General features: G+C 38.9%; 1 protein-coding gene across 13 annotated transcripts in view; it reads left to right on the forward strand.

The window, feature by feature from the left end:
- BICRAL (BICRA like chromatin remodeling complex associated protein) overlaps positions 1–27,363 on the forward strand; it is a 69,245-nt gene that overhangs the window by 35,165 nt on the left and 6,717 nt on the right. For 6 of the 13 annotated variants that reach the window (XM_071426943.1, XM_071426954.1, XM_071426924.1 and 3 more), the window contains 7 exons: positions 377–476; positions 1,726–1,823; positions 3,667–3,728; positions 3,838–3,983; positions 4,136–4,230; positions 5,419–5,521; positions 6,302–10,145. In XM_071426943.1, the coding sequence (XP_071283044.1) occupies positions 377–476; positions 1,726–1,823; positions 3,667–3,728; positions 3,838–3,983; positions 4,136–4,230; positions 5,419–5,521; positions 6,302–7,104 (1,407 nt within the window). In that variant the 3' untranslated portion in view covers positions 7,105–10,145. Of the gene's footprint in view, positions 1–376; positions 477–1,725; positions 1,824–3,666; positions 3,729–3,837; positions 3,984–4,135; positions 4,231–5,418; positions 5,522–6,301; positions 10,146–10,649; positions 13,234–16,113; positions 16,227–27,363 lie in introns of those variants that run through there. The other 7 variants (XR_011679175.1, XR_011679180.1, XR_011679184.1 and 4 more) reach the window with 7 other exon arrangements.

Raw genomic sequence — 27,363 nt, forward strand, 5'->3', positions numbered from 1 at the left:
GAGGGTTTGTTCCACTGTGCGTTTTTTTTTTTTTTTTGTTGGGAAAGCAACTTCATCATCTTGCAGTTTTGGAACTCTGAGAAGCTGTGTTTTCTGAGGGCCACTTGTAGTGGAAAATGAGTGGTCTTCTAGAATACAACTGGTATATATTTGTGCTGTTAGTGTAATTTCTGTTCCCCTCTGATTTACTTTATAAAATTCTTGAACTTGGAGGGATTGAGATATGTGAAATTTCACCACTGATGAGTTTGAAGTTAAAAAAGTATACATGGAGGTGAAATTTAGGTGCCTTTACCTTGCTTTTCTTAAAGCTTTCAGTAAATATTTCACTGTGATTTTTAAAAAATTTGTTCTTTATTTTATGTATGTGCCACAGAAAAAGGCTGTGAACCAGACATCACCAGTTTCTGCATCGAAGACACAGGACAATTTGAGACAGCCTCAGCTAACAAATCTTCTGAGCAACACACTATCAGGTCAACTAAGGTCTTTTTAACATAATTTTCTTAATTTTCTGCAGCAACAGAGATTCGTTCTACTTCAATGTGTCACACTTAGATAGATGCATCATGCTCATAGGGTTCTAAAGGTTGTTGGAGTTTCATTTTTAGAAGAATTGAAACTATATTTTTTCAGTATTAAATGTATGCTTTAATTTTTGTCAACTGTGGCACTTCATTTTCTAGAGAGAACAGTTGAATATTTACAATTAGCAATTATTTCTCTCACCAAAATTATACCTTCTTTCATTTTTCTTTTTTTTTCAGCTTAGGAAAATAGAAATACTTACTTTCCAAAATAGACATCTGCTAAAATTCCATGAAAGTTCTAGAATGTTGAATGTGGTGGCTGCTTCAGTTAGAGAGGGGAGAGAAATCGGTATTACAAGGTTATGTGCAGGCTGTCATCACTCACTTTGTTCTTGAATGCGTCCCTTTCAGTTAGAATAGTTCGTGCATTGTTCATGGCAAAACAGCAGCTTTTCAAGCAGCACCATGCTACTGAAAGAACAAAACCAGTACATTCAAGGCAAGCAGAAAAATGCAGTAACCTTCCTGTTCTCTTTGTACATAAGTAACCTTTTGAATAAGGTCCTATACTCTACCTTGGTTTTTTTCCCCCTTGTGTACTGTTATGTATAAGCTGTCCAGGCAATTCTGTACACAGTGTGCACAGTATGCTGGGTGTCTTTGGAGAAAAGAAACCTAATAAATTCTTACTTGTTTTGGTTCTAAGGTAGCATGACTGATAAGATGCTGTTTGGATTATGAAGCAAGGCAATTGGAGGAAGTCTGCCTATCTAAAAAAAATCTAGGGGAAGAAATACGCTTGCTGTCCTGGAAGAGTACTTCCAGGAGCTTTAGAAAAATTTGGGTAATTCACTTTGAGGGAGGATTGGTATTGAAAAGTTTGATAAAATTTATTGTATGATTGATTTTAGGCAAATTGTTGGGACACTAAACTTGCAGCACTTGAATTTCTTCTTATGTTGCAGTACCATGGTGTGATGTGATTTATATCTGAGGATTTCTATAGTTTTTCAGGCAAAATATCAGTCCTGTTTAATTTTTATGGGCTGGTTTCTCCACAGGACAGTTGCACTAATGCTTTTAAGCGTAAGATATAGCTTTCCTAAAAACTCAAGTGAAATTATCAGGATAGGGATACAAAATTATTCCCCTCTTGCTTAGGATGACAAGAATCTTTTAAACTTTTTTTTTATAGGACAGGACCCTGGAGGAAAAATCATACAACAATCTTTAGGAACAACACAGCCACAAGAAAAAGTGATAGGATCATCATCAGTTCAGCAGAGTATACAGGTAGAGAACACTTCTATTTATATGTTTCCCTGTCTATCCTGTTTTTTTCTGGGATAGAGCTAATTTTCTTCTTAGTAGGTGGTACAGTGCTGTGTTTTGGATTTGGGCTGTGAATAATGTTGATTAATACACCAGTGTTTAAGTTGCTGGGCAGTGCTTACTCTGCAAGTCACAGCCTCTCCAGTGCCCCATGCTGTGCCAGTGACACCCACAGGACAGCTGCCCCAAACTGCCAGAGGAGTATCCCATTCTGTGGAACATCCCATGGTGTTCTGGGTGTAAATGTAGGAATTAATTGCCTGTGAGCTGGTTGTTGCTGCTTGGGAATGGGGTGGGCATTGTTCAGAGGGTGCTGAGCAATTGCATTGGGCATCACTTGTTTCTTCTGAGTTTAATTCCCTCTTTTGCTCTTTTTCATTGCAACTTTATTTTATTTTGTTTCTGTTTTTAAACTGTTCTTTTCAACCTACAAGGTTTACTTTTTTTCCTAATTCTCTTCTCCACTGGGGTGAGGGGAGGTAGTGAGTAAACAAATAAGGAATCATTGTAGGTTTTTTGTCGAGTATATGAACTCCCTCAAACTTGACAAATTCTACCTTGGCATAATAAATGTTGATTATTTTGCAAATTGATACACTGAATGCTGCTTTGAGATTCAGTTCATTAAGTAGAGTCTGACTGTACTGTTCCCTGAAGATAATTTTGTATGACATAGCAGTTCTTCATTGAGTTGGCCAGTAGTTCGACCTACTCTTCTCATTATTTCTTACAAACTCAGCTGTTCTCTGGCTGATTGGGAGACAGTGGTTTGTGAGAAGCAGCAGAACAGTTCCACCTGGTCTTTGTCTGTTTTATTCCTTACTGCAGTCTTCTTCTTTTACCATCAAAAGTTCTCCCACATAAAGCAAGTATGTACAAAAACACTGTCCAGTATGAGTTTTTTTTGGAGAGGATCTGACTTAAAATTTTTGTTTGTAAATGTATTTGTCAGTGCAGTAGGACAGGAATGTTTTTCTGTGTCTTATTGATGTACAAGTAGAGCAGAAGGTACAGTAGTGCTCAGTTAGGAGGTCAGCCTGGTTGTGTAATAGTTGGTCAGATGTTCATTCTGCTTGGTGGTGACTACTTTTTCTGATCTGAAGTTGGAGGCTTTTTGAGGCAAATACTCTTCCAGTGTGTCTGCCATGAATCTTTACCCCCTCAGAGAGCCTTGGGTCTTAGGAGAGTGTTCCTAGGAAAATCTTGATTTCATCAAATGTCTAAGCAAAGGAGAGAATGACTTGGATCACTACCTGATGGGCATATTTGTAGCATTGACACTGAAATAGAATTCCTAGAATGACTTTTACAATCCCCCCCATCCACTGTGGCTTTTGAGCATTTAAGTGCACAACCTTAGCCTGCTTTCCTCATAGATACTCTTAATCCATCAATGTCAGGCAAGATGACATCTTCTGAGAAATGCAGAGAGGGTTTGTATGAGCAGATTTATTTGTAAAAAGTTTTTAGTTCTATCTTTCCTTCTTTGCACCTGCTAACTTTGATCTTCTCATTCTTAGTGAAGTATGTATAATGCAAAACAGTGGAATTTTTCCACAAACAGCATTTTGGACCTTTGGTTTATGTCACTTCCCTATTTTTTGTGGATACAAAAAATAGGGAAGTGACATATTTTGTGGATACACGGTGCCCTGTGAAGATAGGAGATAGCTGAAAGTGTTTATACTTATGTGGTGGTTACAGTTAGTGTTAGTGATGTACCTAATTGACAGAAACAACTCCTGAAACTTAAGCTTTGCAAATGAGGGGCCATATTGTAATTTGTCTTTTATTTTGAACTTAGGTCGATGGTCATTTAGTTGGACAGAAAAGGCCTGCTGCTAAACAGTTAACTAAAGGAGCTTTGTAAGTCACTATTTCGTTTTAATTTTGTTGCAGAAACCTTAATTTTTACTTTTGTCAATGTAAAAACTCTGTACAGTACGTTAAGTATATACCATTAATTTTTTTGTAGTATTCTGCAGCAATTACAGAAGGATCAGGTACATGCTGTGACACCAGATAAAAGTCGGTTCAGATCATTAAATGATGCAGTTCAGAGGCTCCTTTCATACCATGTGTGCCAGGGATCACTGCCAACAGAAGAAGATTTAAGAAAAGGTAATTTTCTTTTTCAAATTTGGCAGTAAGTTTGTAATCAGTTTGTATTGAGAGAATTCTTAATGTAAATTAGAGCAATAAGAAAAGGATCATTTTAAAATTTGTCCAGGTTATTGAAGAACAGTGTTTGAAAGTGTACTTTGTCTTTCTAGTGGACAGTGAATTTGAATCTGTAGCTACACAACTTCTGAAGAGGACACAGGCTATGCTGAACAAATACAGATGTCTGCTTATAGAAGATGCAATGGTAAGGCGTAGAACCCAGGTACACTTTGTTTAAGGGATGGGGTTAAATTTGTTGAAACAAAATCTACAGAACAGGTGCATGAACTTCTGTTCTCTGCTTCTGCTTTCCTCTTACACTGAACAGGCTGTGATAGTCAGGAGGGTGATTTCTGTATATTTCTGTGGCTGATGGAACCTGAAATAGTGTTGATGTTGTCCATTCAGAGGCCTCCAGCCATATTATAATTAAAGCCAAATCATATTACGGTTTAGGAAATCATTGTCCTTAAAAGCTAGGTGGAACTTCATCAGAAGTACTTCTGATTTAAGTGCTTTCACAATCCCAGGTATGAGATAAAATAAAACTGATAAAGTTAAAGAATGTGTTTTACAAGGATCAGGAAATGCCATTGTGATATGCTAGTTTTCATACCTGGAAAAGTTTTGAATTTGAGTGTAATAGGCATTTAGATATTTAGAGACAGGGGTACATAATACAACTGTTAGAATTAATATGGTTCTACAAATAGCAGTTGCATTGTAATAGATCCTAGCCATTAAATATTTGCAAGTATTTGCAGATGCAAAGAGAGGATGGAGGTTGAGATTTGTTGTTTTAGCATCTGGTATGTTGTATGGCAAATCCCCTTTAGTAATTTTGAAAGGTTTATTTCACATAGCATTCAGGTTTGAAACTGGTTGTCTATGTTATGGCCTACTGCAGTGACCATTTTCTGTGATGGATGAATCAAAGTGGCTTGAAGGCATTGTCAGCAAAATGCAGCTCTGACCAGCTAGTTACAAGGATAGGAGAGAAGTGCAGGGAAGATGATAGGATGGTCCCAGTTCAAGGTTTTTGCTGGTTGATCCCCTAAAAGAGAAGGATACTGTATGAAGTAAAAAAATTGTGGTATACAGTAGTAAGCATACTCAATCCTGAAAAAGTACAGCTCATCCAACTGGAATAGCAATTCTCTGTTTTAAAGTCTTTCCCAAATAAAATTTGCAGTACAATGTGAATAATATTTCATGACTGAGTTTCAGTAGTGGTTGGGTCAGAGACAGGACCGTTGAATTGTGAATGTTCTTCGCAAATACATAATAAAAGAAGTTTCTTTTCTCTGAAATTTAACTAAGCTATCAATGTTTTGATTGATATGAGTCATATGAGTCACTCCAGAGATGGGTTGTTTTTTCCCTTTTCCTCCAGCGGATAAATCCCTCTGCAGAAATGGTTATGATTGATAGGATGTTTAACCAGGAGGAAAGAGCATCTCTGACCCGGGAAAAGCGTCTTGCACTTGTGGATCCTGGTAAGGAACGCTGAACTTCATTATTAAGTGTGGAGTGTTTAAAAATAGTTGTGGCCACAGTGAGGCAGTGATTATTGTGGATTCCAGTTAGTGAAATACTGAATAAGCATTTGCAAGATAACTTTTTCTAACTCCAGAATTCAACAATCCAAAGACACTGTAGGGTTGAAGCAGTTATTTGTGGGGGAAAAAAAAAGTTATCTGTTTGGCAGAGAAACGTTCGAGTTTCTTTTGACAACAGTCATGACTTCTGCAGTACCTCCATCCTAGCAGGGAAGAATCTCTGAGTTTACTTGCAGCCAGAAAGATCAGCACTGTTTGAAGCATGAATACTCTTGTTCATCTTAATGAAGTGTTGCTCTTGGAGTGCCATGGCCATTTAAATGGCAGTGTTTTTAACTGGGATGTTGTTAAACATAGCACCTGGAAGCACGTTAATTGTGTAGGATTACAGCTACGATTTGTTTAAAGGTTCTGCATGATCTGCATATTTTAAAAGATATTCACAGGTTGTGTTGTAGAAAGTATTAATCTTCAGAGACCATATTTGCATATTTAGAATGCTGGGAAGTGCCCTTAATCTGGTTTTACAGTGCACATGCGTGAGCAGTGTGCTGATTAATTTAGTGCTAATCTCCTGCACTGTACACAGCAGAACACTTAAGCATATGAACATCTCTTAAAGACCCAGATCTGTAAGCTGTGGATGTTATTTGAATTTCAGTGTCAGTTATTTGGATGTGTAGGTGATTTTAATAAAATGTTGCTACTTATTTACAGATGGTTATCAGGCCGATTTTTGTTGTTCTGCCAAACAATTTGAGAAAGCAGCTGAAGAAGCACAGTCCAGCAAAAGTGACCATCAGTCTAGCAAAACATTACCTTCTCGAAGTCAGACTACCAAAACCCAAGCCAGAGACCGACCAAAATCCAGCTCAGTAGAGTCCACAAATCACAGTAAACTTCCTATAGTGCCTAACAACATTCTGACACCACAAGAAGGAAAAGCTTCTACTAAAAAATCCGAGAGCCTCACTAAAGCTTTAAAGTTTGAAAAAGCTAATTGTTCTTCTGAGAGCCAATATGTGGCCCTTTCTGAAGACAGGATGAGTGGGAAAGATCTTGCCAAGTCCACTGAGAATTCTTCGAGTTCTGAAGACTTGTCAAAAATAGTGTCAAGAGGCAGTCATGGAACACACAATAAAATATCAAGGAATGCAGTTCAGTCTTTCTCAAAGGTAATGTGTAATAATTCACTTCAAGACAAAACTCTGAGGAGCTCTCCAAAGAATGAGGTTTTGCATCCTGATAACAGGAAAAGCTCTGGTGAACCCCAGGAAGACTTACTGCTCAGTAAGAGTTTAGAAACTACATTTAAAAACATCTTGGAACTTAAAAAAGCTGGGAGGCAGCCACAAAATGAGGCAGCAAGCAGTGGCTCGGTTGAATTAGAGTTCCCTAATTTTTCACCTATTGCTTCACAAGAGAACTGCCTGGAAAAATTTATTCCAGACCACAGTGAAAGTGTTGTAGAAACTGACTCTATTTTAGAAGCAGCTGTAAATAGTATCTTAGAGTGTTAATAGTTACAGTACCATGGACAAATTCTGTTTCTCTTAGCAGAAGCAAATGTGAATGACACCACAAGTACAGCCTGACATGCATTTAAGGTTAACCTTTCTAAACTAGATTCTGTTCTGTGTTTGAGAGCAATACTCATTGTGGTTACAGTGAGATATCCAAGTAAAGTTAATCCTTGTTAGAATGCAGTCTGTTAGGGCCTTACTGTTTCAAGTATTATTATAATAGTGCTTTTGATTATTGAGCAGTACTGCAACGTAACAGGGTTGCAGGTTTTTAGGCCCTATATAATACGGTAATATACTGACAATCACAGTCATTTGAAAGGATATATTTATTAAGAAAATGTTTTTAAAGAGTGATGGAAGCAACAATTCTCCCTTACCCTTCTCTTCCACAAATCATCAAATTTTTAGTTTTTCTGGAAAACCCACTGTACCTCTATTCAGAAGTGATTATTTGCTTTGTTAATGAATCTGTATTCTAGGATTCTTAAGTTGGAAGGAAATCATCAGTGTGTTTACAAGGCTTCATAATTTAAACTTTAAGTGCTTTTCTATTGCTTTCTGAGCAGAAACTAGTACTTGATATATTTGTAGTGGGTAACTTTAGTCTGTGGGATGATATTATATGATCTTAGTCACAGTGGCATGATATGAAGTAATAAATGCTTGACTAAGGAAGGTAGAACGGAAGCCAGTAAATAGCAAAGTGTACAGGATGAGGCCATGATAGAGCCATGAATTTATATATATAATACATATATATGTTATCTCTTGAGGAAAAGATTTTGCATTTTATAATTGGATGTAGTCAGCCTTGAGTCTTTCTGAAGTGGTATAAATGTTTTTTTTTTTTTTTTTATTTGTTGGTTTTTTTTTTTTTAGACCAAGTGTCAAAAGCACTTTGATTTGAAAACTGTATTTGTAGCTTATATTTTAAGAGGATGTTAGCCTTACTCTGAGTAAATTTAAAGGCCAGTGTTTATTTTTGATTTTTTTTGCTTTTTGCTGTCAGAGAATGTTAAATCATCCACCGTAGCAGTCATTATTATCAAGATATGTACAGACCAAAGTTGATCAGCAATCCCATTGTTTAAACATATCAAAAAAATGTGTAATTATTAATTCATATTGTAAAGCCAAGTGAAACCATTGCATGGTTTGCATTTGGCTTGCTGTCATGTTGTTAAGATAGAATCTTATTATTTTATTTATTTATTTTAATCTATGACTTTTTTTTGCTGCCCATGCTGCTTTGTTCTAGTTTACTTTGGTCATGAGTGCTTTTGTGCACATAAGCGCGCTGACGTTGGTCACGTGTGTGTAGTACATATGTCTGCTCAGGAGGATACAGCTTTTGTGGTTTCTAAGGTATGCTCATGTTCTCCCCCAGAACTTCTCCACCATTTCTCAGAAACATTACCAGCCCTTTTCCAGACTTGCTGATTACGATTTTCACGATGTAAGAGGCTCATTGTGACAAGCTGTGGTTGTCTGTCAGATTGCCAGGAGAGAAACCAAAAGGTTTTGCTGGTGTGTAACTCACTCCATCTGAGTGTCACGGAAGGAAGCAGAATTAGATCCTTGGGATAGTAGAACATTACAGTGCAACTCAGTACTGAGCTGCAGTCCACTGTCTGACCACTAAAGGAAACCAAATCTAGAAAGCAATGAGAGAAAGATGAACTTCCTTAAAATTCATTTCCCCTTCAACATGAATGGAAGAACTGGTTTTATATGTTACTAATTGCCATTTAAAAAAAATGTGCCAATTTTAAAGTACGTGTTTGTAAAAACCCAACATTCCCAAGTGTTGTATGTATTATTAATAAGTATTGCCAGTTTTAAATTTTTGGTTGGATGTCCACAGAGTAGACTCTCAGGCAGTTAGTTGTTTTCTTATTGGCAAAACTGACAAGATAGTCTTCACCTATTGCCTTTTTAGATTTAATAATATTCTCATGGCTGTGTATTCTGATGCATCTTTTATCATTTTGGAAATTTAATTAATTTATCATTCTGAACTATTTAGGAAGGAGAGCAGTAAGTTACACAGCTGTATGCTAACTAGTTAAATTTTTCTTCTGAGGAAAAAAAAGTGAAGTTGCACATTCATCAGTCCCCTTGCTTGTTGTACCACCTCAAAATGAGTATGGGGTTTCCAGCCTCTCTACAGCAAATACAAACTGAAGTATCAGGTTGTGTGTCTTCTATTGGGTCTCATTGGGAAGGGGGGACAATGGCATATAAAAAAGGACAAATTGCAGAAAGTAATTGTGAGTGATTTGGTCAGACACATTTCTCTGAACTGCTGATGAGAGGAACCCCTTGAACAATCCTAGTAAGATTGATCTTAGATTGTTAATGTTCTGTTGTTCACTCCTTTGAATTCAATTCTAAAGGAATTCTGGTACGTGGTGAAGCAGAAAATGAAATAATTGTATTTTTGTGGTGCTTAAAAAAATTTATTAATCATATGGGCTCAAGTCCAGCAAAGTATTGTGAATATGCATGACTTTAAACATGTTTTCATTATTTTGCTGGATCAGCATTGTGATTTCAATGTTATTTAATACTGCCTAATATTAAAACAAATTTTAAACTGGCAATTAAGAAAACTATGTTCATTTTGAAGATTTTGGTATAATTTATCTGTTAGAGTAGGGAGGCCTTACAGACTGACTTCACTTAAAGAGGATGTGTCACTTATTGTCAGCGTGGTATGGACTTTATTTGCTTAAATACCTTCATTTGTAAAGTATGTCTCACTTGAAATTGCTTTGTATACATTTTGTAAAAATATTTATAAAATGTTTTGTAAAAAAAAAAAGTATAACAAATTGCAGTTTATTTTGTTATGTTGGATAAATACTGTTAAAAGACACAAGTCAGTAAATATATTGTTAATCCATGGATAGGAAATGTTTAGTTGGAGATTACAAATTGAAACAACCATTGCAATACAGCCAAAGATTTGGGAAAAAATGTCTATCTGTGATTGTCTTGATTTAACCAAGTTGAATATTCACATTTCCAAAAGATGATTGGTGTCAGTTTTAAGTCTTACTCCTCTGCTTTTCATGATGCAGCTCTGTTGTAATATACTTAGTAGGCCAACTTTCCATACTCCTTATGCATCTTTCTGAGCATACACTACTAGGATTTGGTTCATGTGGTGTTACAACTACATTCAGTAATGTTCATCTCCAAATTACGAGAGAGCCAATGGTCCTGCCTTATTGGTATTAGAAGTCTTGCCACAGCAAGGCTCTTGAGACATCTTGCTCTCCTTCTCTGGTGTATTTTCACAAGGTAGAGGCATCATCTTCCTGGTGCCTCAGGGAGATGGAAGATGAGAAGGTTTTGGATGAAGTGGTCACTGCATCCACACTGCTGGTTTGACTCATGTCAGCTGCATTTGGTCATAGATAGCTGTGTTTGGGTTATTTTGTGAGAAGATGCTGCAATTGCAGGTGGTACAGGGAATCTTCCTACTTTTATTAGAGGGATGATGAACCTTTTCTTACTGTGATTGAATTTTTCAGAGAATATGCTGAGACTGATCTAGTAAAGCTCTTATGCCTGGAACTACCTCACTTTATTTTTGGAGGCTGTGGAAGTGGAACATTGGTGATGGGCACTGCCTCTCATCTTGGAGTAGGGCCTGCACTGTTGAAAGGTAGAGATCTTCATGGTTAGTATTTGTTATTTTGTCAATGAGACAAAATAAATATGCCTTTTGAGTGCTTCCCACATGGATTCAGACAGCAACAAAATGAATAAAACCAGTTATATGCTATTTTAATATCTTTTTGGGTTAGGATGGCTAACCCTTGTTTTTTTGGTTTTTTTTTTTTTCCCTTTAATCACCAGGCAAACCTTTTGTGTTCCTAAACATTTTATGTGAAGTCTACTGTGCAGGTGTCTTCACCTGAGAATATCTGTCTTAAAAGAATTTATGGCCTATTTTTGTTAGTGCTTTTCAATAACATTTTTATACTGGGGCTTGTTTTGTTTATTCCAATTTATGGGGCAGAATTTCTGAAGATTTGAGTGTGTGTTAATGCATAGCTGATTTAAGAAAGTCAAAACACTATTCATTTTGAGGATCTGAATGAAGGAAAAAAAAAGCCAGGTTCAGATTGGTACAAGGAAAGGTAAGTGTAAACATTTTAAAACTTAGAGGAATTTCTCTCTTCTTCAGTAAGTTTTTTAATAAGCCTTTGAATTTTTCCTTTCAAATCATACACATTTTTCCTTGGAGTTTTCTCAACAATGCATTTGTCAGACAGCTTCAAGAAATGGGAGAAATTATCTTTGTGACCAGAGGTCAGCTCTCACCTTGGCTGAAGAAAATTACTGGAGAAAAGAAGGAGGTCTGGTGGAGATCCGCTCATAGCTCCGGTGCACAGATGCAATGCATGCACAGATTTCAGATGAGTAGTGGTCGGTGTACTGAGTTATTTGTGATTTATGGGTTGGCATTTGTGAGTGCTGCTAATCTTGCAACTGGTCATCATACTGGACATGGAAAAAAGTGTGCATAATAATGAGTTACAATAGGTAAACAACAAGTAAGCTTGAGGGAGCCTCCTGTGCTACGGGAGAAAACCTGCAAAGGACACAGAGTGTCTGGCTGAACCAATATTTTTGGTGTAAAGGAAAAAACCTTTAAAGGTGTGCCCTGCTGTGTGCTGAGGATAAACCTCATTTTATTTTTTTATAGATTTTATATCTTACCTTGTGGGGAAAAAGTGCTCTATAAATGGAGGAACTAGCTGCATCAGAATTCTAAGACTCTTTGTATTTTTTTCACACACACAGAGAGGTGTATATATACACACATACATATATATATATGTATGTATGTATATATATATGGAGGATGGAGATTGACCTCTTCTCCCAGGCAGCTAGTGACAGAACAAAGACTCAAATCTCTGCCAGGCTGGATATAACAGGAATTTCTTCACTGAAAGGGTTGTTCATCACTGCAATGGACTGCCCAAGGAGTGGAGTAACCATCACTGGAAACTTGATCAAGCTCATCTCACAGTGAGACATTGCTGGGTGCATTGGGCTGACAAATGGCCAACAGCATAAAAATTCATGGATTTAATACTATTGGGGTTGAACAATTCCATTTTGCTTTCATGGCAAAATCAATCAGGGATTTTGGAAGCCTCTGTTAGCAAGGGCAAATAGAGTGTCTGCTGTGCCTGTGGAAAGTGCTCTACTGAATGCTCAGGAACAGCTTGGAAACCTTTGTGTCTCCAGAAGGAAATTCACATGAGGCTGAAAGATATGAGGCTCCAGGGTTTGAAAGAGATGAGCAGGAGGGTGAGTAGGTGTGTGCAGGATGGATTTTTTGGGGGTCTGAGGTTTAATTGACTTAAACTTTATTTTAAAAACACAGGATGTATTGTAGGCACAGGAAATTTTACAGTACTGTGTCTGTTCATGTATTAGAGAACATAATACTAAACACACTGCTCTTTTTGCCTTTGCACCTGGGTGAAGAATGGATTTAGTGAATATTTTACTCAGATGAGGATTTGTGTGTCTTAACAGTTGCAAGGATGGGATCACACACAGTTTGAAAGCTGTTTGTGAAAGAACACATCTAATATGCAAGGTTTGATGTTAATTTGAGCAAGAACATTGCTAAAAACTGAGTCAGTTCCAAAGTATTCTGGAATGGGGGAGGTATTTTCATGCTACTGAACGAGTCATTGACAATGTAAGTCTATATTAAGAGGCAAGGAAGGTATGGAATCTATTTGCTACTATACTGTGTTTTTCTGAGGTTAAATTTGATTAATTTTGAGTTTTTAGTGAAAACAACATACACCATGAAGATATTTGTAGTAATTAGAATTCCCTTTATGAAAATGCATTATGTTACTCTCCTCTATTGAGAAGGGCAGTTTAGTCCTGTGACAACCAGTCTGAGAGTTAATTCTCACTTCCCAGGAAGTTGAGAACTGCTTTTTTAAAAGTGAAATATTAACACATATGATTTTGTTAAAGCTAAAAGTGAGATACCACCCCACTCTGATTTTGTTTGTTTTAACCTTTGGCAATCAAATTTTAATCACCTAAGTAATAAATCATTCCTGGATAGTTCTAGTCTTAAGTCACTTTGACCTGTTTCTTCAGCAGTGTTCTGTCAGAGGCTTTCATGGTTTGTTTCAGAGGAATTTTGATAAAGCAGGATCCTACAAAAAATTGTCATCTTTTACAGGCTCCCCATTTTCCATAAATTTTCTGTAACTTTTGGAGGAATTAATGTTTATGTCTTGAATTTGTAAACTCTCTAGTTAAGAGACTCTGCTATTTGCATGCGGATGTGTTTAGCATTTACCCCAATCAGAGTGAAGGTATTTTCTTCCTTACCTGGCTGGGTGAGTAGAAATAAATACCAGGGCAAGATTATTGATGACAGGGAAAACTGGACTTATTTACTTTTTATTTTTTTCATCTGCCATGCTTTTTCAGACTTGAAGGTGTTAGTAGTAGTTTTATGGCTCTTATACGAGGGTCCAGGCATTGAAAGAATTTGAGACTGAAGACTGGATTAAACCATGCCACAAATGGTGTGACCAGGAGCCTTAGAACCTTATACTCAAATACAGAGCTGCATGTTTGTACTGCAATCCAAAAGCAAGATTTACCTTGAAATCCAGTGTTGTTGTGTGTATGGAGAGGAAGAGGAGAAGGAGCAAATGTAAATTGTTACAGGTCTGTTGATTTTTAGAACAGAAAAAAGAGTATTTTCACTTGCTTTCTTTGTCCCTCATTTACTTAACAAGGTTGCAGGAGCTTTGACATGGGCGAGTTGACAATGTTCTGTAAGAGGTTTAAAAATGAGAAGCAGGGTGGAACGCAGAATATGCAGTTCTATTTGTCCATTCCAGAGGTAGCTCAGTAACATCAGGTTCTGTGCAAATAAACAGTAGGTTTCAATTATCTGCTGGTAATTATCACCCAAATTTGATTTGCACTCTCTTCAAAGGGACTCGTATCTTTCCATTTAGTTACTTGTTTCAGTGCAGTGAGTGAGTTTAATTCAAACCAAACGTGGGTCAATTTCCTACTGGAAAAAAAGATGCAAGGAATGTATTTATCCACAGTCATATCAGTTTAATTTTAGTTTAATGTATGTGGTGATTCACAGCCTCAGTGGGGAGGTGAATTTGTGTCAGTCTGTGAATTGGCTTTGCTTGCTTGGCAAGTTTGTAAAGGGCTTGGTCAGCTGTAGAAGGTCTTCAATAATTGTGCCAAATGGGGTGGTTCTGGCGGGCTCTGAGTAATGAGAGGAAGTTTTAATGTTATACAGATGTAACCAGGACTCATTGTGAAGACTTTCCCCCCCAGATATTATTTCTCTTACGCAGCATCGAGCCAGTTGGTCTTTCACACAGACTTTTTTGTGCTGCAGTAATTATCCTTTTAATCTTTATAGACAGGCTGTATTTATTCCTCTGTCTGTAGTGGTGCAGCCAACAGTCTCTGAGGGCATTGAAACAATCCCTCATCCTTTTCCTTCACCAAAAGCACCTACTGAAAACTATAAGCCTAGGGAAGAAATGAGGCAATTTAAGACATGTCTGATGGAGTGATTGACTAAGGAGATCAAGCATTGCTGTGGAAATCCTGCAGTACTGTGTCATGTGGACACTGTGCTGGGAAACACGCTCCAGATGACCCTGCATGAGCAGGAGCCTTAGACAAGGTGACCTCCAGTCATCCTATTCATTCTTAACCAATCTATGCTAATAATATTCAGTTAACATTGTGGAGAAAGGTTATTTAAGTGTACAGTACTGGCTGCAGTTTTCAATTGAACTTTATGGGATCACACAAGTGATGGTACTTGAAATCCAGTATTGTTTTATGTATGGAGAGGAAGAGGAGATGGAGCAGATGTAAATTGTTAAAGGTCTATTGATTTTAAGAACAGAAAAAATAGTATTTTCACTTGCTTCCTTTGTCCCTTCATTTACTTCACAAGATTGCAGGAGCTTTGACAATGTTCTATAAGAGGTTTAAGAATGAGAAGCAGGGAGGAAAGCAGAATATGCAGCTCTATTTGTCTATTCCAGAGGTAACTCAGTAACTTCTGGTTCTGTGCAAATAAACAAGTGATGGTATGTATTGAAAAATGCATTAATTTTTGCTTTTTATGACTTAGAAAGAGAATTTACTGTGAGAAAGATGTTCAAAGATTGTTACCAGTCAAATGGGTTAGTATTTTACAGAAAATAACAACTGTCAGAAAAGTAGGCATCATCTTCAGCAGAGCTGTCTAGTGAATGAACATTCAAATGCCAGCAGCTACTGATGCTCTGCTGGGGAGTCTCCTACATGCTGTAGCTCTAACTCCAGGCAGTCATTCATAAAATGTTCACTGGATGCAGTGAATGCTCTTCATTTTAACATGTCTTGTCTCTTTTCACCATTAAAAATATTCTATGTCCATCTTCATGGATGGACATGGAATATTTTTAATATCTCTTTTGCCTGGTCTGTTACCCACTGCTGCAGTAGCTGCCAGCTCCCCCCTCCAGTCTCAATCTCTCCCTTCAGCTCATGGTGAAAGCAGAGCTGGCAGCTGCTCTCTGAGCACAGATGGCAAACTTAGCCAGTCCTTGTGCAGACACTTGAGCCTCTGCTTTTTCTGTCCTTTGGAATGTGTCCCTTGTGATAAAAACATGATTACTTATTTAGTGCCTTTGTGGTGTGATGGATGCAGCCAGGGGGCAATCTACCATGCAGCTGGCTGGGCAGGGAACAGCCTCAGCAGGGAAAAGGGTAAATCCAGCTGGGAGCTGCTGCCTGTAAAGGTGGAGTGAAAGTGTTGCTGGCCCTGGTAATTGGTAACAGCCATTTACAGGGGCAGGGGGTTTGGGTACATTTAATACAAATGTACATACGATACAAAAATTGTATTCAGGGTTGTGCACTCCTGTTTCCTCTCCTGCATGTGGCAATGGATGGACCCTCCAGGACAGAGCCCTCACAAACCAGGGACATGCAGCACTGGATGGGTGTGGATGTCAGAGCCTGCCTGGCTGCACTGAGCCTAACACAGGGCTCTGACCTCCTTTGCCCTCAGCCAGGTGAGTGGGTTTAGGCTAAAATCACTGGTATCCCTAGATAAAGAGCTTTTAGGAGTGTGGGATTTGGTTTGTTTGGTTGAGGTTTTTTAGCTTTCCTTTTTTTCTCAGGAGAAGGAATGGAGGGCTGGTAAACACTAAAATCTGCATAAAAGCTGAAATTTGCCCTGCAGAGCATTTTTATTCTACATTTTGACTACCTTTCAGAAAGAACAGTATGTATATTCTGTAGGCAGACAGACACAATAGCACTGCAAAGTGTGAATTTCTTCCAGCTGTCTTAATGGAGTGTTGATTTTAAAACCTAATTTCACTGCTGCTTGCTATGCAATTAGCACACAGTGGATACATTGGGTTAGTTCAGCTCTGTGGTCCTGTACTTTGTGTTGGGGTGGGTGTCATTATGGATACTTCAACCAAAACATCTTGGTAAGGTAAGTGGACAGTCAAAGAGCAAACAAAATTTGAGGCAATGAAAGCAAAATATGTCAGGAAAACTGGCAATATTTAAGTGCTATCAAAATATATTTGAATGAAATGTTAATTACTCTTATACAAAAAAAAAAAGCCCCCCAAAAAAGGCCCATCAACCCCCCAAGCCCTGCCCCCAAAACAACCCAAACAAACAAAAAAAATCCAGCAAAAATAGAGTTGAGATACAGGAAATTTTAAATCCACAAAAGCATTTTTAAAGGTATCAAGTAAACTAGAACCTGACAAATGGGCTGATCAGGAGAAGATGAATCTGATACTGTCATGTAAACTTGAAATAAAGGAGAATAAGATGGCTGATGAAACAAAGATAAGCACCAACGAAATAAACCCACTTTTATTAAGAATATAACAGTTCCAGAATAGTAGTAACAGAGTTGTTGTCTTGTGTAGTAACAATAATATTTACTGGTACAAACTTTTGAGCACAGTGAGATGAAGAAACTCACTCTGACTGAAGAGATTCTCCCCCCTTTCTAATGATGGAGCAATTCATAAATGTTATAACTTTCCAAGTAGCTTGAGATCTGACCATTCCTTCTCAGTAGTAATCTCTAAGTTGCTTCTCTGCATCTCTTGTTTATTTAATGATGTTTTTCACTAATAAGAAAAAGGGGAGATTTTAAGCACCTATGATAGATCAGATGGAATAGGAAGGTATTGCCAAAAATTCTGGAACATTCTGGGCCCGGGAAAGATGGTTTTTTGTTTTTTGGTTTTTGGGTTTTTTTTGGGTTTAAATATTGTGAATTTTATCAATTTTTGGTGTCTGTGGTTTGCAGCTCATTCTCACGATTGTCCACGAGGTGGAGGAAGCAGCTTGTGCTTCGCGCTGCGGTGCGGGCAGGGGCTGCGGGGGCGGTGCAGGCTCCTGCTGCTCCCCTTTCCCAGTGCCAGCCCCACAGCCCCGCTCCAGGAGGGAGCAAGGAAGGGCTCGGAAGCGTTCCTTGCTGGCTTCCTCCTTCTAAAAACCCTAACGGGGACTTCAGTGTTGTGATTCACCAGGAGGTCTTGAAGGGCTGCACAGACTCACCGAATGTGCTGAGTTGGAAGGGACACGCAGGATCTGTGAAATCCAGCTCATGGCCCTGCACAGGGCATCCCCAGGATGTGCCTGAGAGCCCTGTCCGAGCACGGAGGATGCTGAGTGTGATGGGAGAAGCTGATGCCACAGCTGTGTGCTGCCTGTCCGTGGTCATACAGCCATGGCTGCTGGATAAACCAGCTTCTCTGAGATTTGGTGGATAAACCAGCTTCTCTGAGATTTGCCATGCTGCCTGTCTGTGGTCATTCAGCCAGGGCTGCTGGATAAACCAGCTTCTCTGAGATTTGGTGGATAAACCAGCTTCTCTGAGATTTGCCATGCTGCCTGTCCGTGGTCATTCAGCCAGGGCTGGTGAATAAACCTGTTTCTCTGAGATTTGCTATGCTGCAGTGTGTTCAGTGCTACAGGGCTGCTTCACTGAAAAACTGCTCTTCTTTATGGATAAAGTACAAATAGGGAAAAAACCAGCTGGTGTCTGTAATTAAAAATGTTGTAACTTACACTAGATTTCTGCTAAGAGTTCTGATTTGTGATCAGCGTTTCAGATTTTCTGTTGACTGTGGTGAGATTTGGAAAGACTTACCTTGCACAGTTATCCCTGAACTTGTCTGTTGCAGTCCTGTGTTTTCAGTCTTTGCAGCTCCTGAACATCAAACTCCATTCAATTTTAATTTTCTTTTCCCTGTCTGAAGCCCTCACCCAACTGATTTTTATTTTTGCCAGTAATGAAGCATGTCAAGCCCAAAATAGAAAATACTAGTTTTAAAATTTGATTCAGTGGATTTCTGTTGAAAACAAAAAATCTGTTGATACTCTTATGTGAATGACACGATAACATCTGTATTTTACCTGATCATCTTATGGCAGATCACTTGACTTACTTTTCAAGGCATTAAAATGTGTTTGCAGCTGTGCTAAGGTTGTTTCAGCATTGCAGGCCTAACTCAGTTGTATCCGGATAAAAAGCCACTGGAAAGGGGTGTTATCAAGGTGATTTGCAGTTAGTGAACACAAGAGCAAAACTGCAGACTGAGGTAGTGAATTGCTTGGAAAGAAGGCTGGAAAGGGGTGCTGAGGAGCCATTTCATCCTCCATACCTGATCCCCTGAGCCTATCCTGTTCTTGGCAGAGGCCTGTTGAAGATTGCTCTTGTGAGCTTGCAGAAAAGCTCCTTTTGCTTCCTTTTAGCCCAAACATTTTCTAGCAGCTGTTTGCCTCTGTGTTCCCACAAGCATTCTGTTGCCATAAATGAAACATCTGAAAGCTGCAATGTGAGGTTAAAAAGAACTGGGATGTGAGGAAGGTGTGGACTTCAGAAATAATATTGTATCAGGGGAAATATCCATGAAGATGTTATTAAATGTGAGAAGGAGTGTATTCTATTATGTCCCAAAGCTTTTCTTTTCCAGAGGGAAGGACAAATTGTTGGTTGGTTGAATTGATGTTTGGTTTTTCTTTTCTTTTCTTTTTCTTCTTTTCTTTTTCCTGTACTGGTATTATTTGTGCCACTTCCTTAAAGGAAATACAAATTTTTTTTTTCTTTTAGCCAAAATACATGGGGGCTTCTTCTGGCATAGCCTTGCCAGTTAGAGCCATACTTCTTTCTTGCTTCTGACTGATGCACTTGTGATAGTAACTCATCTAGCTCACAGGCAGGACTTTGAAATTTCTAACAAATTTGGATATATGATCTGTACTTCAGGCGAGGTTTGGTCCCTCTTCCTTCATATATGTTACCTTATGACAATCTACATAATCTTAGCATAAACTTCTGAAAAAGGTTTATAGGATCAAGCTTTGCCAGCTTCTTTTACAGCTAAAAGAATGTGTTTTGTTACTGAGGACTCAATTTAGTGGCAGTCTTTTAGTGTGGTAAAGCAGTCAGATGATCAGGCCCCAATTCCTCTTGAGAGGCTTAAAATTCAGGTGACCATACTTATGATAAGTAGAATCTTAGCTATAATAGAAATTATTCTGCTTTGGTAATATGGAAATTTGGAAATTTAATGGTTATATGCTTTCTCTGGGTGGAGGGGTAGGTGTATGGGAACACCTTCTAAATGACTTGAAGAAAACCCACATTTATTCTGAAGGATGTAAACTTGGCCAGAGCTAGCTGATCTCTGGAGCTGTGCTAAATTATGTGAGCTATCTGTCCCCAAAGAGGCAAAACTTATCTCCTGAGTCCTTGAAAGCATGTTGGCTTTGCTGTTTTATTTTTGACACAGGACTCAAGTTGGGCAATACCTCTGTGGGAAGCAGGGTGGGACAGCAGATTCCTTAAAGCTTTACTCTTAAGCTGAAGAGTTTTCTCTCTGAGTGATGAGGAGAGGGACTGTCTTAAATTCTCTGGCAGCAGCAGATTCAGAGCAAAACCCAGCGAGGAGCTGCAAAGAAAGCTCTGTGGCTTCCTTACTGGGTTGGGCTGGAGCAAGGACCAGCCCAAGGGGCTCTCCCTGGTGAGGGATGGCCCCTTGCTGATCCATGCTCAGGGCTGGAAACAACAATCCAGCCCCTCAGGAGGTGCCCTTGCTGCTTCCTGAAATGACCCAGCAGCCTGCTCAGCCTGGGGTGCTGCTCTTGCTCCCTTGCTGGTGGGCCTGTAAGGGAGAGGGGTTCCCTTCTCTGCCCACTCATGGCCATCCCTCCACCCCTGTTGTCATGGAGAATTGCTCTAAAAGGAGGCAATAACAATCTATAGGAATCAAATTTTACTGTCACAGGTCTTACCTCCAGCAGATACAAGTGAGTGTGCAATGAATACTGTCTCTTCCTTTTGGAATGAAGTAGTAGCTCAAACTGGGACCAGTTTCCTGATACAGGGAGATCTCTGTCTTCAGGATTGCAGGTTTTTTCCTGTGGAATTCATGAATCTGATAACTGTTTCCCTGTATCAAAAAATATATATTATTTCTAATATTTTAAAATTTTTTATCATCCTCCTCCTATTTGGTGGTAGCTCAGGCTGACTGAAAAAAACCCCAATCTATAAAACATGTGGTGAAGTGAAAAATACACCAAAATTTCACTTCAATGCTCTGGCCAAATCTATCTTATGGGAGTTGCTACTCTAGCCTGCTCTGTGCTGGAGAGACATTTTTCTCTTCTTCACTTGTGCTGCAGAGCTGCGCTTCCTCTTAGGCTGAGGCCAAGCACATCCTGAGAAAAATTGCTTCGTTTGCCAAACATGCAGCTGATGACATGTATATTTATGCTCCCTGGCAAACTAAGTTAAACAAACAGGGACTAAGTTGGGCAGACATTATAGGAGGTAATACTTCATTATAACTCAGCTATGAGCTGCTTATTCTTCTTCCCAATTATGGCATCCCCATGCTTGGCTTTCCCAAGAGGAGGAGAAGTATTCTGGGGAAAAACAAATTACAGCACATAAAACCTTGGAAGAGCTGTAACTGAACAGGAAGGGACAGTAGCTGGAGTGAGGGGTCTGAGCACATGTCATTTTGTCTCTTTTTGTTCAGAGCATGGTTGTTTCTACCTCAGCTACAAAACTGTTAAATTAATTCCTGAAAACTCAGTCGCTGGGTTCACAGTGTGCCCAAATTCAAGCCGTGTTTCAGTAACATCAGGTTCTGTGCAAATAAACAGTAGGTTTCAATTGTCTGCTGCTAATTATCACCTAAATTTGATTTGCACGCTCTTCAAAGGGTCTCATATCTTTCCATTTAGTTATTTGTTTCAGCGCGATGAATCTTTAATTCAAACCAAACGTGGGTCAATTTTCAACTGGAAAAAAAAAATGCCAGGAATGTGTTTATCCGTGGTCATATCAGTGTCTCTCTTTAGTTTAATATATGTGGTGATTCATGGCCTCAGTGGGGAGGTGAATTTGTGTCAATCCGTGAATTGGCTTTGCCTGTTTGGCAAGTTTGTAAAGTCAGTTGTGGAAGGTCTTAAATAATTGTTCCTAATGGGATGGTTCTGGTGGGCTTTAGAATAAGGAGTGCAAGCCCTGAAGTTACACAGGCACAGAAAAATCTTGTTAGGCTTCAATTCCCATCCTTCCTATAAAGAGCTGTCTGTGTGAGGATGAAATGGAGAGATGGGGTAATGGGATCTAGACTCTTTTCCTACTGCTTTGAATCTCAACTTAAAAACGTGTGTGTTATATTTTACACAGGCTCCTTGGTCCCTGTGACCCTCTGGCTTGTGCACCAGCAGAAAATTTCAGTCACAGAACTGAAGGATTTCTGGACATTTTTCTTTTTAGAATAAACAGAAAGCACTAAATGCAAGCAAGAGGGCTACAGCAACAAGAAAATTTCATTGTAATAAATACCACATGTGATCACGATTTACGAAGCAGACAATAAAGAGTAATTTAAAAAGAGAAATCCTTCTATTCTCTTTCATGTGGCTAAAGGCAGCATAATTTCTGGCTGTCTTTACTGGAGATTTATTCAAAGATTTAACACCCCCTTCTGTTTTTCTTCTCCTGGAAGCTCAGAGGAGGACACTTTATTAACTTGCTATTCTTTAGATTCACATCTGACCTCTGATTTCTTTTAACATGGAGATAGGTGGTAGGAGTTTTGAATTTTTTTTTAATTTAAAGAATACTTTCATGATATTTTAGTAGTATGATGATGTGTTTCCTACAGTTTTTAAGATTTTTTTTTCTAGTGACTGGAGTAAATACTTAATATTTTTGAAAAGTCCATGAATACTGAAAGCATCTTCTCAAATTCTGTATGTTGTCCTTTGATACTTTAAAGATAGGTTATCTAGCACCTCTGCAAAAGAAAAACCTGTTTTGATTTGGTGCTCAAACAGTCTGAAGTGGTGACCTAATATAAAAATATTTGCTGTTGGAGTGGAGGAAAGATTTCAACTTCATAGCAAGTATTTCTTACTCCTCCCTGTTCTGGGCTTCTGTCAATCCCAATTAAAATCAGGGTCAGTCTGAAGTGGAGCTGTAATTACAAAATTAACATCCATGTGCATTTTTACTGTGACTGTATCTGTAAGGTACATCTCAACAGGGTTTGATACAGGGAGTTCTTTGTCAAATGGAAACTTTTCTGTTTCTGGATTCCAGTGCTGTGTGACTGGTTAATCTCTGTAGTATTTTTATGGTTTATTTTCAGTCCTGCCAAATCCAATCCAAATAGCTGTATGTTTTCTTCCTATGATGGAGGTAGAGTATGTTCTAGTACAATTGGTGCAGCATACAAGACACATTACAATTTACAGGATAGAGGATTTTTATTTAGGTTGTCTTAACATTTGTTGACAAAGATGAGGGGTCCTATGGTTTAGGAAACCCCAAAGTAAAAATAAACTCTGGAGCAAGTTCTCTCCTGTCACAATAGAAGTGGAAAAAGTCTTAAGATAAGGATATTCAGATTAATAGATGTATTTAATTTAAATTCTCTGTGTCTTTTGTAAGATTTGGTTGTGATGCTCGTAGGCACCTCTTGTTTCCCAATATCTGAGTGAATTCTGCCTCGGTGATGAACAGCAACATGAGAAAGCTTTGCTTTTCTATATTCATAGGGTTTTCAGATGATGTATTAAAATTATTTGTCTTAGAGTGAAGCCCTAAATAAATGGTTACCTCTGTGCAGAGATTTTGAGAGTAGATAGTGGTGAGCTTTTTAAAGTTCTTCAGTACTCTGAAGAACTTTCTTAGAGCTGGAGCTCACTTTAATAGAATCTGAGCATTCACCTTTTTAAGGATGGTCTGTCTGCAGATTTGCTGCCTGGAATAATGTTTATACCACATGAAGCATGATACCTTTGCTAAAAATCATTGAATGATGCTATTTTGTGGCAGTTTCTCTGTTCCCATCCTCAGGCCTCCGAAGCCTCTGAGCTGAGACTCTGGAAACTTGTGAATATGATTGATACTGTTAGAAATTACCAGTTGTAAATGAACATATTGCCTTTTTCTTTTGCCTTGCACAGTCTCATTTCACAGTTCTCCTTGTCCAGAATTTCTCTTTGGATTAAAAATTCAGAGAAAACAAGGGCTTGAAGATGGGCTCCAACTCATATTGCTTTCCAGGCAAGGGAAAAATCATGGGACAACCCCCTAATCATGCATTTTTTTGGCATTTAGATCATCTCCTTGTTGTGTATCTAGCTCTAAGTACAACCATTTCTGTGGGAACAGTTCAGAACTTTAATTCATTTTTCTTCTTTCCAAGAGGAGGAGAGTGACCTGAAGTCCTTTTCTAGACAAGTAGTGTAGAGTAAATGGCTTTTAAAGAGATATTTTTGAAGATATGGTTACTTTAACATTCTTTTGCTTCAGCAACAGGTTATTTTTTTGTTTATTTAAAGGTACCAGAATCCTTGAATTTTCCTTGATACTTGCTGTTCATAATATGGAGAAGGACTCTTTCCCACTCCCTTATCTTTCGCTCACTCTTTCTGTCAGTGTGTCTCCCTAGATAGCTTCTGTGACCCCTTTCTCTTAGAAAGCTTTTTAACTGAAGTGCTCTTTTGATGTCTACTTTTCAGCCAGCTTTGTTACTTGGCCCAGGAGCCTTGTGTTGTTGACTCATCACTTATGAGGAAGATAATTAACTGCAAATACCCTGATGCATCCTTGGTAATTCTGCACAGAGCCTGGGCCTATAAGGTGCTGTATGGGTTCAATCATAGAGGAAATTGTTATACATCTCCAGACTGGGCAAGAAACTAAAATAACTCTTTGCTTAGAGTGTCTAATAATTTTATTTAATTGACTAATTTGCTCCAGAGTAATTTGCACCCCAGCTGCATGTTATTGCTATTAAATTGGTGACAGAGAAAATCTGTGTGTGACAGTGCTCTTGTCCCCAGTCTTGTGCTGGATATTTGTAGCTGGACTATCTGAAATCCAAATTGCAATTATGTGTGTAGGAATCTACTCAGCAGTATTTATTTCTGCTTTTGGTCCAACGGGTCTGTTAGAACCAAGGGAAGTATTTAGATTTTCCTCCAGTCCTAAAGTAGTTGGAATTGTTTGTGTAATTACAGTGAAAAAGCAAGTAACAAAATGAGGAATGTGGAGAAAATCAGCTCAGCTATACATGACTTTAAATAGATTAAAAAAAACCCACCAAACCCAAAAAGCTGCTTGGTACAGCTCAGTCCTGAGAATGTGAAGAAATGAACTGACTAAACCTTCAGTGGGGCATGGCAGAAACAAACTCTTGGAGAACAGACACAGACATTTTATCCACTAAAATTTCCCAAGTATATCCTAGTTAATCTTCACACCTGAGGAGTTTTGGGGCTGCTGTGGCCCCCCATGCTGCTTTCACACATAGGTAACTTCATTAATTTTGCCAGGGTGAGGTCAGGAAATTCTCAAAGCACAGACCAGGTCAATAATCAATCTTTTATAAGGGCTCCAAGATTAGTGGTGTCCAGGGCATAAAAACACTCTGAGAAAAGTCTTTGACAAAATATCCATGTCTTTACTCTCCTTATGCTACTATTAAGAAAAATGGGTCTTTTATGTCCAGTGCAGAAGCCTTGTCCCAGCTCTCCATGCCTCTGACACCTTGATGCTGGATTATGTTATCACCCTGCACTCCATATGGAGCCGTGTGCTGAGATCCTGGAAACTGGAGCTGGTGCACAGTGTGGAGCTCCATGCCAGGAACATCTGAGATCAGCCTTGCTTGCTGTTAATAAGTTCCTGGGAAGAATTCAAGGTGTTAGTTGGAACCTATAAAGCCCCAAATGGTTACCCAGGAGGCTGCTTCCCTTCCTGCAGCACAGCACTCGTACCTGGAATCAGCCAGAGACACCTGAGCTGGGCTTTGGAATTCACTTCCCACATCCACCCTCCTGGGCTGGGGTCTGTCCAAACTTAGTGTGTGCTGCAAGCTCAGCCTGTCGTGCCTGATGACCTGGTAGGGGATGGTGTGAGGTACTGGGGATTTGCTTTCTCCTGGTGGTGGTGTGTAATTTTACCTGCTGGTGAGTACTTTGTTCTGGTTTTTTGTTTCCTTTCTCTTCTACCAAAACCCAGTATACTGCTTTTTGAAATAGCTACACTTTATACCTGCAACCCTATGGCTGGAACCAAGGCATTGCCAGCTGCCTTTCAATTAAGTACATTTCTGTTCCATCAAAATCAGTGGGTGTATGCAACCTATCCCTGCTGTGGTAGGATTTATTCCCCTGAGCAGAACATTTGAGGTCAGACATGAATCTGTAAAGAAATTCTGTATCAAGATGGATGAGATGAAGAAACCCTGATAGTAGGGCTTCTCTTTAAGACTGAGAGCAGTGATGAGCCATTATGGAGCAGAAATGTCAGCTGGAGAATGCAAAGCAAAGACAAGCAACAGTGTGAGGAGAGGCAAAATCCGTGTTGGTGTTTGTTATGGGATCTGCTTTACTCTCAGCTGCAAGAGGGTGGGATGTGCTTGACCTTGATTTCTGATGAAGAGAGGCAGGATGTGCAGTTGTTTCAGCTCTGTGGTACAGAAAGCACCACGTGCAAGCTCAGCTGACTCTTCCTCAGTGCAGATTGTATGAGGTGCCATGATAGGGTCTCAGAGAGTGCATTAAGGGAATTAAAATGGAAAACCAAATCTGGGATATTTGGGTATCTGAGTGATTTTGCATGGCTGTGCTGTGCCCTCTGAGAAGGTGCCTGTAACAAGATTTTTGTGTCTATAATAATGTAGTTCATGGACAGGAAGAAATTATGACAATTTTTTTTGTTTAGCTGTATAAATAATAATACAAATAATAACATATACTAATAATATATAACTATTCTAAGTGGAGAATCCAATGACTTAATGAGAGAAAGATCTGTTGCTTTTCCATTTCACCAGGAACTGTCAGGAGAGGGAGGATAAAGTGTTAGAAAGCTGAGAGTGTATATAAATCCAGAGGCTGCAGTGTTTTATTCACCAGTGGCTCATCCCTAATATTGCTTGGCTATAGACCAAAGTTCCTATCTGACAAGACAGGATGTAAAACTCTGAGTAATTCATCCACCAAACAGCACAGGCCAGATTTTTCTAGTTTTGTGTGTAAACAGTTTGTCCCTGTATTTATATTCCCATTTGTTCAGACAGACCCCAAATTTAGGTGTAGCACTATGTGGTTATCCACAGGTGAGAGGTTCTGTATCCCCAGTGAACCCCGTGGGCTTCCCACACAGATCCCTGAAAGCACCAGGTCCCAGTGCAGCTCATTCCTTCATAGAGAAAATATTCCAGCTGCTTGTTCAGGCCAAACTTCACTTTTTTCTGCTTTCAGGCTCCCAGCTATGGGGATATAGCTCTTTCAGGCAGCCTGGAAACCTGCCTCTCCTTAAAGCCCTAAATATTTGCACAGTGAACAAGCCCCACACGTCTGTCATGGCAAAAGGCTTTTCTTCAGCTGTCGAGCCATCCCAATGTAATTGTAATTTTTCTAAACTGTTCATTCATTGCCAGTAAAGAACTTTTTTTTTTCCCTAGGAAAATGCCATGTCCCAGCTCTAGTAGGTTTATTTGTAAGTCTGATGGAGATATGATGGGACGAAGCTAGACTGACAGTGAGTGTTTCATTGATGTGAAATTTTACACCATATCTGGACATAGTATATACTTGGTTTATGATCCAGCTGGGCATGCTTGTTAG

This window comes from Agelaius tricolor, unplaced genomic scaffold, assembly GCF_023055355.1.
Source record: "Agelaius tricolor isolate 1412-34295 unplaced genomic scaffold, bAgeTri1.0.p SCAF_1, whole genome shotgun sequence".
Lineage (NCBI taxonomy): Eukaryota > Metazoa > Chordata > Aves > Passeriformes > Icteridae > Agelaius > Agelaius tricolor.